Source organism: Pygoscelis adeliae, unplaced genomic scaffold (assembly GCF_000699105.1).
Source record: "Pygoscelis adeliae isolate BGI_AS28 unplaced genomic scaffold, ASM69910v1 Scaffold316, whole genome shotgun sequence".
In the NCBI taxonomy this organism is placed as follows: domain Eukaryota; kingdom Metazoa; phylum Chordata; class Aves; order Sphenisciformes; family Spheniscidae; genus Pygoscelis; species Pygoscelis adeliae.
Window position 1 is genome coordinate 594,486 of NW_008824905.1, and position 12,166 is coordinate 606,651.

At 38.6% G+C, this 12,166-nt stretch overlaps 1 protein-coding gene across 1 annotated transcript in view; it reads left to right on the forward strand.

The window, feature by feature from the left end:
- Positions 1–12,166, forward strand: part of MTHFD2L (methylenetetrahydrofolate dehydrogenase (NADP+ dependent) 2-like) — a 31,509-nt gene that overhangs the window by 3,436 nt on the left and 15,907 nt on the right. Inside the window, exons 4-6 of the mRNA XM_009324899.1 lie at positions 804–926; positions 6,207–6,359; positions 7,139–7,246. Of these exons, the coding sequence (XP_009323174.1) occupies positions 804–926; positions 6,207–6,359; positions 7,139–7,246 (384 nt within the window). The remainder of the gene's footprint in view (positions 1–803; positions 927–6,206; positions 6,360–7,138; positions 7,247–12,166) is intronic.

Consider the following 12,166-nt stretch of genomic DNA (forward strand, 5'->3'; position numbering starts at 1 on the left):
TGTTCAGCCGGCTGTCGACCAGCACCCCCAGGTCCTTTTCTGCCAGGCAGCTTTCCAGCCACTCTTCCCCAAGCCTGTAGCGCTGCATGCGGCTGTTGTGACCCAAGTGCAGGACCGGCACTTGGCCTTGTTGACTCTCGTACAGTTGGCCTCTGCCCATCGATCCAGCCTGTCCAGGTCCCTCTGCAGAGCCTTCCTGCCCTCGAGCAGATTAACACTCCCGCCCTACTTGGTGTCATCTTGGTGTCTGATTATCCGGGTTAAAGCCCACTCGCTACAACATCTCATCTCCAAATGCAAGAGTATCATAGCCTAAACAGGGAGCTTCAATGTTGTTGCTATCAGTGAAACTGCAATCTTGTGAAGTAACTTGAAAAATTTTCTTTTCTAATAATGATTTTTGTCCCACAGGAGTAGAAAAGCTATCGGATAAAATGCCACTAATGCTAGCGTAGCTTTATCTGTTCAGTTTTAGTTGTAATTCTCAAGAGCCCATTTGTGGAAAAGTTACATGCTTTATTTTCCAAATATTTCTAAACTGTTGTTTTATTTTGGAGCTACTATGTCCAACCATAGATTTTTATTTTTTTTTCCCCTCGGTATGTTTTGTTGTATGATTGCACTTGACATCTAGAAATACAGCATTAAAGACCAGACAGCAAAAGCAGAATTTTTAGCAAGTCTGCCATGGTTATTTCAGACAGTTGTTAAGCATCGGACAGATACTTAGACAACATGACTACGCTGTCTGTAAATAATTTTCCTGATACTAACATGTGTCTTCTGGTTTTGGTTTTTGTCAGGCATTTCTAGTGAGATCATACTGCGGCCTAAAGACATTTCTCAGGAAGAACTCCTAGATACGACGGTAAAACTCAACAAGGATTCAACAGTTAGTGGTTTACTAGTTCAACTACCTCTCCCAGGTAGGTGACGTCTTTTGTCCCACTCCTCATATACAGTCAATGTAAGTGGAAAGAGTTTGACAATTTAGGGTTGCAAGTGTATCCCAGTGACATAAAAAGCTCATGAAAGAGGACATGCATAATGAAGGATTAGTTGAGATGTTAAATTTTTTTGTTGTATAGGAGCCTGCAGTTCATTTAAAACAAAAAAAGCAAATCGTGAGAATCATTTCATATTGTCAACTTTTCCTTTTTTTAAAGTTCAGTTAGAATGTTATTTCGAGGAATTTCCCTCCACACACACACTTTATCCAGTGTATTTTTCTTTTTTTGGTTGTTTTTTTTAACACGTTGCACTGTTTTGCCTTGAACTCCGATACCTTTGCCATATTTTCATTCCCTGTATCATGCCAAGTTACGATATCTAGCGGATGATGCTATGGCCTTTCTCACAGTGATTTCAGGTTTTGCCTTAAACATTTGTTCATGTTTTCTGTGCTGTCCCTAATGTTCCAGGTGAGTATTGTGCTAAGGTCTTAAAGGCCTCTACTATATTCTTGGTTTTTATTTCCCTTCTCCTAATTTGTGATAAAATATCACTTGGCAGTAGCTGGCAAAATGGTATTTGGACAGTGATAAAACCTGCAGTTTTCATCTAAATCTACACAAGTCAACTTAGTTAAACCACTGTATGCTTCCTCATGGAGAGGTACCTAAATTACTAGAGTAATTGTAATAAATAGACTGGCATGTTGCATTTCCCCTGTGTCTGTGTTTCCTAGTGTTGTCTTTTATCATATGTTTATACTGTATGCTCTGAAGGGCAGGAGCTGTCTTTTTGGCATGTGTAGGCATGATTTCTAGCACTAGCTGGGACTCCAGGGGTAACTGTTTATAAGTATCTCTGATGATGATGGTGAAGTTGAAGCTTTGTTTCTAGGTAAGCTCTTTGTTTCCGCTCTTATTCCTAGTCTTGGTCTTCACTTACTTTCAGACAGTTCTTGCTGCCTTTATTTCATATCTACGAAACAGAAAAATTGGGGCAGGTGCTGAGTGTTATAGAGGAAGAGATGCTTTGTTTATATTTGCCATAAACATCAGCATTCGTGATTAGGAAGTTTTGCGCTTTGTATTGTATGAAAGCTAACTGAAATCGGCCACTTGTTGAAATAAGTTGGCCACAAGGTGGAAGTACAGCACAAGTAAGGAGACTGAAATCTTGGACACCAAGTAAGGAACTCGGGGAGCTGATGGAACGTGGTCGGTTTACTCCGAACAAACATCTCTCCCACTAAGAACAGATATGGGGAAAGAGGAAACGCAACAAATTTTCACTTCAGTAGTAGGAACTCATGCAAAAGATGGAGCACTGACAGGCTAGGGATGGAAATCTTTCTGTCTGAAGCATGTAGCAAAGGAGATGGACTCATCCACTGGACTCCCAACGCACTGTTGTGTTCACCAGAAATGGGAGGTGTCATGTGTCACTTGTCTTACTTGTGTGGGTACTCGGTAAAATTGTTAGGTACTGCTTGCAAAATGCTTTTTTTTTTGAGGAGGGTATCAGGTCATTACAGTCTGCTCTTGAGCTGTCTGCCTTCATCCATATGTAGTTCAACAACAGACTTCAGTCTTGAAACTTAGTGAATTTAAACCTGTTAAACATTTCAAAAGAAAAAGAAATCGGAAGATATTTCTAGTTGTGTCAATTCAAATGTCTGATGCTGGTACGCTTAAATGTTTAAGCCCTGAAGTAATCAGTTGAAGATCCCTCTCAAGAACTACGGTACGTCTGTCCCAGTAACTACATGAAGACTTATTTGCTTTCCTCTAACCTATAAAACTTGCTAGTTTGAGGCCTGGCTGTCGCCTTCCTTAGTAAAAGCATTAGAGTAATTTAATCAATAGCAGAACTTTTTCAATATTGCATTGTCTGTATAATAAAGTTAAACATCCAAGTTGTCATGAACTGAAAACATTCAGGAAGTTCTTTCCAAAATAGATGTCAGATATAACTCTGATTACCGAATTATTTTTTTTTTACCAAAAGAACTTCAGAAACGGAAGGGCAGAAAGCTAGGTTAGCTCATTTTCCAAAATTGTTTTGATTAGTATTGTAATGGAAGGACGCAAAGCCTGGAAGTTGTGAAAACTTTATCAGCGGAGGCTGCTTATTCCAGAGATGAGGTGGTTGTGTGGGGTTTTGGGGTTTTTGCAGTAAACCACACACAGGTGTGGCTTTTGATCAACAATGGGATAAAAACAGAAGCAGAAAAAAGCTTTGTTCTCGTTCATTTTTGTGAGCTGGAGCAACTTAACTTTGAGGACTGTCATCTTTGCCTGAGGAAATCTTCCTTTCTGTGCACCTTTTGAGTGCATTACTTCTGATGTGGTAATGATTGGTGGAGAGTTTCCTATATCTTTTTGAAATTGCCTGGAAGATGGCTATGAAATATTAGCTATTTGTTTGAGATAGAATATGAAAAACTCGAAATTCTCTTAGTTGTAAGCAGCAAGGAAGTATGAGGCAAATGAGTACAAACATGTCGTCACTCAGTTCTGAAAGGCTGTGCCAGCCTAAGCACGGCCTGCTTGGTGGAGCTGACTGTTAAAATCATAGCAGTGTCTCAGCATAGCTTTTCAAAATTATTTTCAGGGAGCTCATTGCTGCTGCTGAACAGCTTCCTCCTTGCTCCTTGTCTGTATTTCTTGACCCATATGGTATGTTATCGAATCCCTTTTGTGCTATGTTTTTATTTTTATCAGTCTTCCCTTTTGAAAACCAGTCGTTATTTTTCATATGTCAACATTAGAGGCACATGTTGTTTATTGTGTAAATAAGAGTTTCTCTGTGTGCACGCAAGTGATGCCCGCTGTCGTCTTCCAAGTTTGGTTAACGAGTGAAAGGGTGAGTGCAGAGAGGAACTTGGCATGGAGAGTAGCTTGGTATGACAGCAAGTAAGTTTGTATGAATGTCAGTTGAGAGGAGGCTAAGCACGTTCAATGAGACTGACAGACGCTTAATTAAGAAATTAAGAAATAATTAAGAAATTATTTTGTTCCTCTGGAATTAAATGAGGCTATCTGCAGTCAAGTAGAAACAAACCAGGAAAATACATTTCTTGAGGCAAATAAAACCTACTCATTAAGTAACATAGTAACTGTTGGTACAATTTGAATTGGTTTTGTTTGTTTGTTTGAGGATGGCCCACCCAAGATAGTGTTTTAGAAGTGTCTCTGATGAGGAAGGGAAGGTGTCTGCATCCCCTCTTCTCATGCCCATGTCAGCCTACGTGTCCCCAGCTATGCAGCTGCATTTCTTCCCTGTACTATGTGCCCTTTTCTGAAATTCTGCAAATGAGTTTTGAGTGGGGGGAAAAAAAAAATCCATGTAAAGCATGATTTCTTTCCCTTTTACATGAATGTATCTGTTAGCTGTCTATTTCTGGGAAGCTGAAGACAGACAGTAATGAGGAGGTGTTTGTCAGAGCAGTGTTCTGTCCTATCCCAGGTGCAAGGAAAAGCATGGCTGCCAAGTTTTTGTTCGGTGAACAAATAACCTGCCTAAGGTTAAAAAGTTCTCTTTTGCAAAACTGTTTAATAGGTTACTCCAAATTTCTGTCTTGGTTTTTTTCATTCCCCAAGTTGACATAAAAACAAGATTATGGTTGCCTTCAATCTGCATTAGGCTAGTTTGACTTCTAAGAGACTCTTTCATCAATGTACTTAACATCTTAATTTCCACAGACCTTGCTCATTAGGATTCAGAAGGCGACTTCCTCCCGTCAGAAAATGGAAAATTAATTGCAAATCGTGACAGTCTGGTTTAATGCTACGATTTTTTAAAATTGGAAATCTTTTAACAAGAGATTACCACATTTTAAGTTTTATAACATGCGTGATATCTTTTAATTAGCTAGGTCCTTTTAATGCAAAATCACAAAATACCCAAGTAGAGCTAGTTGACTACTAAATTCAAACATTCTATATATGTCTATAAAATATTTTTACTGGGAATGTCTGAATTGCATAATCAACACTCATTACCCTGTATTTTGCTTTTTTAAACATCCCTTTATGCTCCCTGAATTGGGCGCTGGGACATATCGCCTCACAATTGCAGAGTTCTTTTAGGGATCTAGCCTAGAATGGGCGTTGTATCATTATATACAAGATGCAAAAAATAATCATTCTGAGATGGAAGTAAAGCTGGAAGTGTAATCCTGGAAGCAGTTTGGGATGTTATTAAACAGTGAAGCAGTAGACTAAAATGTCCCTACTTGTTGCAGGGGGTTGACCTAGATGGCCTTTAAAGGTCTCTTCTAACCCAAACTGTTCTATGATTCTATGATTGTATGAATATATAACGGTGACTGAGGTACCACAGGGTAAATACATTTATTAAACAAAGTTTGCTTTCTGGGTCAGTATGGGGACCTTTTGTGGAGCTGTTCCTCTGGAGCGTCTTTACGTATGCAAGCTTTATACTTGGGTTTGTAACTTTTACACAGGTAGGACTGGCTAACGCATGGGGTTTTTCATAATCGGTACCGATGTTTGTGCAGTATAAGCTTTAAGCGGTTGCAGACCTATCCCATATCAATAGTGCATATGAAGAATGTTCATTATGAATAGATATTAATAATAAATTATGTGCAAGTGTCGTCATTTAAGCCATACTTGGTGTTTTGTGCTCATCAATATCAAACAGTTTTATGCATTCTCACAGTTTTCCAGTGAAGTAGGATATGTTTTGGTCCTACTGATTAGCAAATTACTAAAAACAGTTGTATTGTTGTAAAATGGAAAATGAAAGGTAGACCTGCAAAGTTATTTCAGCTTAGGGTTTTGGTACATTTGTTTGAAACTTAGGTCATGTATCCTTTGTGATCTTAGAGACAGATAACATGCACAGTAACTCTTCTGCTATGATGCTGGAGTTTTTTTGAGCTACTTGATAATTAACGCTTCCAGAATGCAAAAGTGACTCTGAAGTGTCTTGCTTGAACGTTTATATTTACCAGGTCATCATTCTCAGCTGAGTATTGGCCTCTCACATTTTGACGGAATCTGTTATATTAGCAGTGTCACAAACTGAATCATTTAGTTTTCAGTAGGTAACTTTAAAAGGTGAAGTTGCAACTCCTGCCTATAGAGGGGGAGTGTAGTTTATTCATAATGAATAACAATAATTACCGTAGCTAGACCAAACTTGTCTGTTTCTCTGTGTAATGATTCAGAGAGTATTGATGACACCTGACAAGTGAAAGAACTGTAATTTGAAAGCAATGTGTTTCCTAGATCACATAGATGAACGAACAGTTTGTAACGCTATCGCACCTGAAAAGGATGTGGATGGATTTCATGTTATGAATATTGGACGTCTGTGTCTTGATCAGCCTTCTATAATACCTGCCACTGCTGCTGCTGTGTGGGAAATTATAAAACGGACAGGTGAGAAACTGGACTGTATTGAAACTCTTCTTATCTCAGAAGATGAATGAAGGATAAAATCGGGTGTGAGTTGAAAGATGTAGGTTACCTAAACGTATTAGGCTGATAGAAGAAGAAACATTTAGAGGATTAATCTAAATAATAAGGAGGTGCCAAATAGATGAGATCTTTTGCCAGTAGCATAACTATTAATTAAGTGTAGACTGTAGTCCGCATAGAATACTTTGTGAAACACTTGGGTAACTTATTTTCTGCATTTTATAATGTTGCAAGGAACTCTCTGTGATATTGCTGACCTCCTGATTATTTATCAAATAGAAGATTTGAATGCATTAGTTCTCACGGGGGAAAGGGAAGAAACAAGAACAAAAATGGGAACGTTTAATTCAGTATTAGAAGGGGAAAAGAATGCATATGTGTTCAGTAGTTGTTATTTTCTAAGTATAATATACTTATGTTCTTGGTAGACGTAAGAAAGCTTCAATTTCCCTTTGCGGTGAGAGAAGAGACATTAAGTCCTCCACAGGGTGATTCAGATAACCTGCATGAGTAGCCAGTTTTGTTTCTCTAAGGTGAAAGCTGAAAGTTGTGTTGTGGATTCATCCCTCAAGTTCAGCCTTGTGGATTTTCAAGTCACGTTGATGTCAGCAGTCCACAACAGCAAATAATTATATTTTGGGGACTGAGAAAAAGGGTTTAGGTATATCAAAATAGCAGAATACAAATTTTTGATAGTATTTTTTTTGTGGTGTGTGTTTTTGGTTTTTTTTCCCTTTAAGGAATACAAACATTTGGAAAAAATGTCGTTGTAGCTGGAAGATCAAAGAATGTTGGAATGCCTATTTCCATGCTTTTACATACTGATGGAGAGCATGAAAGGCCTGGAGGTAAGTCCATGACTGTTGTTTTAATGTGTTCATTTGTGATATCATTAAAATAAAGTTGGTCAGAGGATTCGGACAAAAAGAAAAAACTTTTGTCTCTTATACAATATTTGCAACCAGAGCAAGAAAATAAATTCGCTAATATATTTCCTGATGTATTCTTAGGAGAGTAGTTTCTGGACTCGACTTTCTCTGGTGTTATGTCATCATTTTGTCTTCCATTTGAAACACCTGCTGTTTATACATGGTTAGCACTGAACGTTGAGGACAATACCTGGCGGTGTGGCCTTAAAGAGCTACAGAGGTTCATGTGCTGTTTGTACAAAGTAATAGAGATAATACCTTATCCTCATGCTTATCTAATATTAATTTCAAGTTTTTCATACACACGTGCACACACATATATACGTGTGTGTGTATATATATTAAAATATATTACATGATTCCTGTGTTGTTCTACATTAGTTAGGTGGTGATTATGAAAATATCGAAATGAGCAACAAAGTAACTTTTCAGTGTGAACTCTATGATATTAGACATTGGCCTGGGGGATTTTTCTGCAGTGCAGTTTATATCCCCCTGGAAATTGGGGGTTGGAATGGAAATATTTTTAAGTAATTCTAATTACAGAAGCATGCATGTGCTGCTATATTTGTGCTGTAGAAAGAAAAAACAAATATAATTTCAATAGAATACTGTTCTTTTGCAACTTCATTTTGATGTTAGAAACTTCCAAGGTGGTGTGTGCAAATGAGGTAAACATGAATGTTTAATCCCAGGCATATTTAACAGGAGCGGGGTGAAATCTGTTATTAATATAATAGAACACTAAAAGCTTCTTACTAATCATAGAGCTGGGTTTTCCATTCAGCCTCTGTGGGAAAGTTGCTATTTGAAACTTCTCTCAGTGTTTGAATTGTAAATACTTTCAGTGCGTAGTTCTGGTCTCATCCTCATTCCCATGAAAATTAGTAGCATTTTTGCCGTTTGCTGCAAATATTGGGTTATATATATATTACTGGTGGTGCAGTTTGGTGTTTGAAATAGGCTTTATACAACACAGAGTTACGTTGCGAACTACTTGCGTGTTTCTCAGTTGGAAATGAGGAGACTTAGTGACCCGTGATTCTTTCAGCAACTTATTACAAAACCCATAGTAGTTGCATGGATGTTTTTTAGCTGTAACTAAACATTATTTTGTAGCTTTCACATTTGGAGTTAGTTGGATCCGTGGCTCAGTTTTGTTCACTTGTATCCTGGGTTTGTAGTTCTTACTTGACTGCCTGGTAGTATGACTTGTTTTGGGGGGCTAGTCCATGAGTTTATTGGCCTAAGGACGAACTTTGTTGTGCTTCACGGTCGTCTGCCTACGTTCTGATTCCTGATGTATTACACATTACTTCCCTGGGAGCCCTATTTACTGGCGTTGTGCTATGTATGGCAAGTATTCTGTGTAGGGACAGAAAAAGGTTTGGATATTCCCTTACCGACAATGACGCTGGAATCTAGATGTAAAAAGAGTTAACTCATTGAAGTTATCTTTTCTTATTCTGAAGAAATGGGTTCATTTTTAAGGTAGTTGTTGTCCAACCTGCCAAGTGGTAGTATACAGTATAAAGCAGCTGGCTATGAGAAAACAAAGGAACATTTGTACTTCTTTCACAATAAATTAGCATTAAGTATGTATTTGTCGTGTACATGGTGATAAATACTTGGTAGCTGGAGTAGTCTAGTATTGTCTTCATTTCTGACTCACAGATCGGGCTGTCCTTCAAGATCTGGTTGGTCTTCTGCAGTTAGCTTTCTTGTCTGCTTCTGCTCTGAGCAACAAGAGGCCAGCCTGGACAGCATGTGGAAGGGAGGAGAGGCAAGGGGGTGGCTTCAGCTTTACCTCAATGGCTATCAGAATTTCAGGATGTATCATGACAGAAAAAACCAAAGGCAGTTGAAATAAAGCTGAGATAGACAGTGAAAGAGAATGCATAAAGCTTAAGTATAATGAGATCAAGGAGGTAGAGCTAGAAGAAAGATTGGAAATGTGAATGTATTAAAAATAATAGCTTAAACAGAATAATCCTTTCCACCTGTTTTCTTAGCGGCTAATAGCAGGGCAAAATTTGTGCATTATGATCAGAGACATTTGTCAGGATACAAGATGAGGTAGCTTTAGCAAGTGTGTTAAGTTTCCAGATGAAGTGTGTTTTGGAGTTGAAAATTACACGTTGGAGTTGCTAATGTTATTTTTTTTACCAAAGGCAGGCTTTCTTCTTAAGCACGTTTAGAACAATTTTAACCTGTTAATACAAGTGAAGTGGAAGCTTTTTTATTCTTTTTTTTTTTTTCAGGGGGATGAGGACCAGACAAGACCTACAGTTAAGTGCTGAAAAAGAACTTTCTGAGGTTATGTAGGATAGGGTTTTATCAGCAACTGGGCTGATTTGATTAAGTAATTTTTGTTGATAAGTGATGCAAGGTGTGTGTGATACTATTTTTTTTTCTTTGTTTTTGTTGTAGGTTTTAGTTGGTTTGTTTTGTTTTGTTTTTACAGATTATGAACAGAACTGAAAAGCTGGGGTCTGTCTTCATCTGTGATGTTTTGTATGTAGAAATGGTCATGTCCTGCAGGTGGCAATATCTGGTCAGATCGGGAAACTATCTGAACCCTTACAAAACAAATTGTGTTGTGTGTAGGCAGGTCAAGAGACTCTATTTTATAAGCTAGTGAATTGACTCGGCAGTATCATGCAGAATCTCAATTGCTAAGTATATTCCTCTTCTTTCAACAGAAGTAGCAGTGTAAAAATAGTTGTTTATTTTCTGTTTTGGCATGATCACAAATAAATGGAAAACCTACCCCTTCTGAGGTGTCTGAAACCTTCTGGACTGCTATTCTGAAAGTAGAGGCTGCTTTTTTTTTTTTTCCCCCCTCCTTTCCTTTTTGGTAGTGTAGTGAGAGCAGTTACTTAGTTTCAGGAGCTGACTACAGACACATTCCTCACTAAAATCTTTATGGGAAAATAGCACTGATTTTATTTTTCAGAAGGTGTGAATATTTGTAACTTTGGATTTTATCCATGGTTTTTTTCTCAGCCTCTCTGCTGAGTACAGGATAAGAGGTCAAAAGAATCTCATTATGTGTGTATTTTTGGAAGTGATGATTGTGATTTAGGGCAAGACATCCTTCTTCTATTGCCTGAAATAGGTATCAGAAGACTCGTCTATTTTATTCAAGCTTTTCTTTCCAGAATCCAGTGGTAAGTCTGTTTGCCTTTCATGTGTGAAGGATGGCTCTTCAGAGAAACCCTGTTTTAGTGTGATTGGTAGAGCATTAGCCAAGAAAAGCAAAGTGTGTCACATGAAAGAATAGGCATGGTTCTTCTGCAGGGGGTGAAATGATTTGTTACTAATACGTTTGGAGAATGAGGCATCCAAAGGAGGAAAACTCCTACCATCTATACAGCCTGTATGGTGCTCACTCAAAAGAGTATGTCTGTGGCCTACATAGAAACAAATCAGCAGCTGGAGACATGCTGGTTTAGATTAGCAAAATGAGGAGTATCAACGAGCAATACTTCGGTCCAGTTCCAATTGTTTTGTCTGTACGAGTTATTTCATGATCCTAAAGGTATTTAAGGAAGAAAGCTGAAGGAATCCTGACATGCAGGCTTTATGTACTGGCTAGGATGTTGCTATCACAAGAAGGGTTGCTGCAGAGATGTTTTTAAGACAATTAGCTGTCTAAGTTCTTGATGCACTTAAATTCATGGGAAGTTACAGAAAGTTAGTAAGAGACTTATAACTACTGGCAATTCCCCTTACTTCATGGAGTTGCTTATGCACATCTGTATTTTTCTCATTACCTGAAAATGTCTTGATCTGCTTGTCTTTGAGGAGACGATATGCAGTATAGAGACTGAAGGAGAAGAGGGATCAAAGATGAGGGGAGAGAGCAGAGAAGTCAGAACGCAGACAGGTTGAAGATGAGATGCTTGAGGAAGGGAGTTGATGAGATGAGAGGCACAGATTATATCAGTCAGACACATTCCAGAGGAAGCAGATGTGGTGGTAACGCCTGAGATGGCAAAAACTTTTAGTTTAATAGTTAATAATGTGGCTTAGGAGTCTATGATGAGTGCAAGGTGGAGATGGGGGGATGTGTACTGAATGCTGTGCAGTACAAATAGTTGACAGGGAGAGTGTTGGGAGGAGTCTCCTTTGATAGCTCTTATCCTAGCTATTGTCTTGGGCAGTCCTTGAAGGATCACCACGCTTGTTGTTGGATGCAGTGTGAGACTTCAGTCTCTATCCCCATGACAATTCATTTTGTGTGTAGTGGTCTCTCCTCAGTATCTCCATCAAACAGCACAAGGCTTTTGATGTCTTACTAGGAGGGTTTATTTGTAGCTTCTTGCCAAGAAAAGGGGATGCATGCAGGAGCAGGCCCCAGATCTTTTGAGTTTTCCCAAAAGGATGTGTCCTTCCATTTAGCATAACTTCAAACATGTCCTACTCTAGTGTGAAGTAAGGGTTCAGCTGTTTTTGTTTTATAAGGAGATATTAGAGATGGTAGGACACCTGCAAAAGTCTGAGCACCATTCTTCTGTCTAGTCTTTTCCGTTCCTGTTGCTGCGCTTGACCTACATAAAATGATGGCTTTGGATTGCTTTGAGCGTGTGGAAAAATATATGCATTGGATGTATTAATTCCTTAAGTGGTTATGGTGGTAAACCTTCGCAGATCCATCCAATTGGAATTTTCTTAATACTGATGCTGCTGTTGATTGTGTTCCGCATGTATGTTCAAGGATGCCTCTACTTGATGAAATCTTGGTAGCGTTCCAGTCAAGAGAGGCATTTTGCTGTCTGGGCCTTGCATGCAGTTACTGGTTGGCAGGGTTTCTAAGCAAAGACCCTCGGCCCAGGG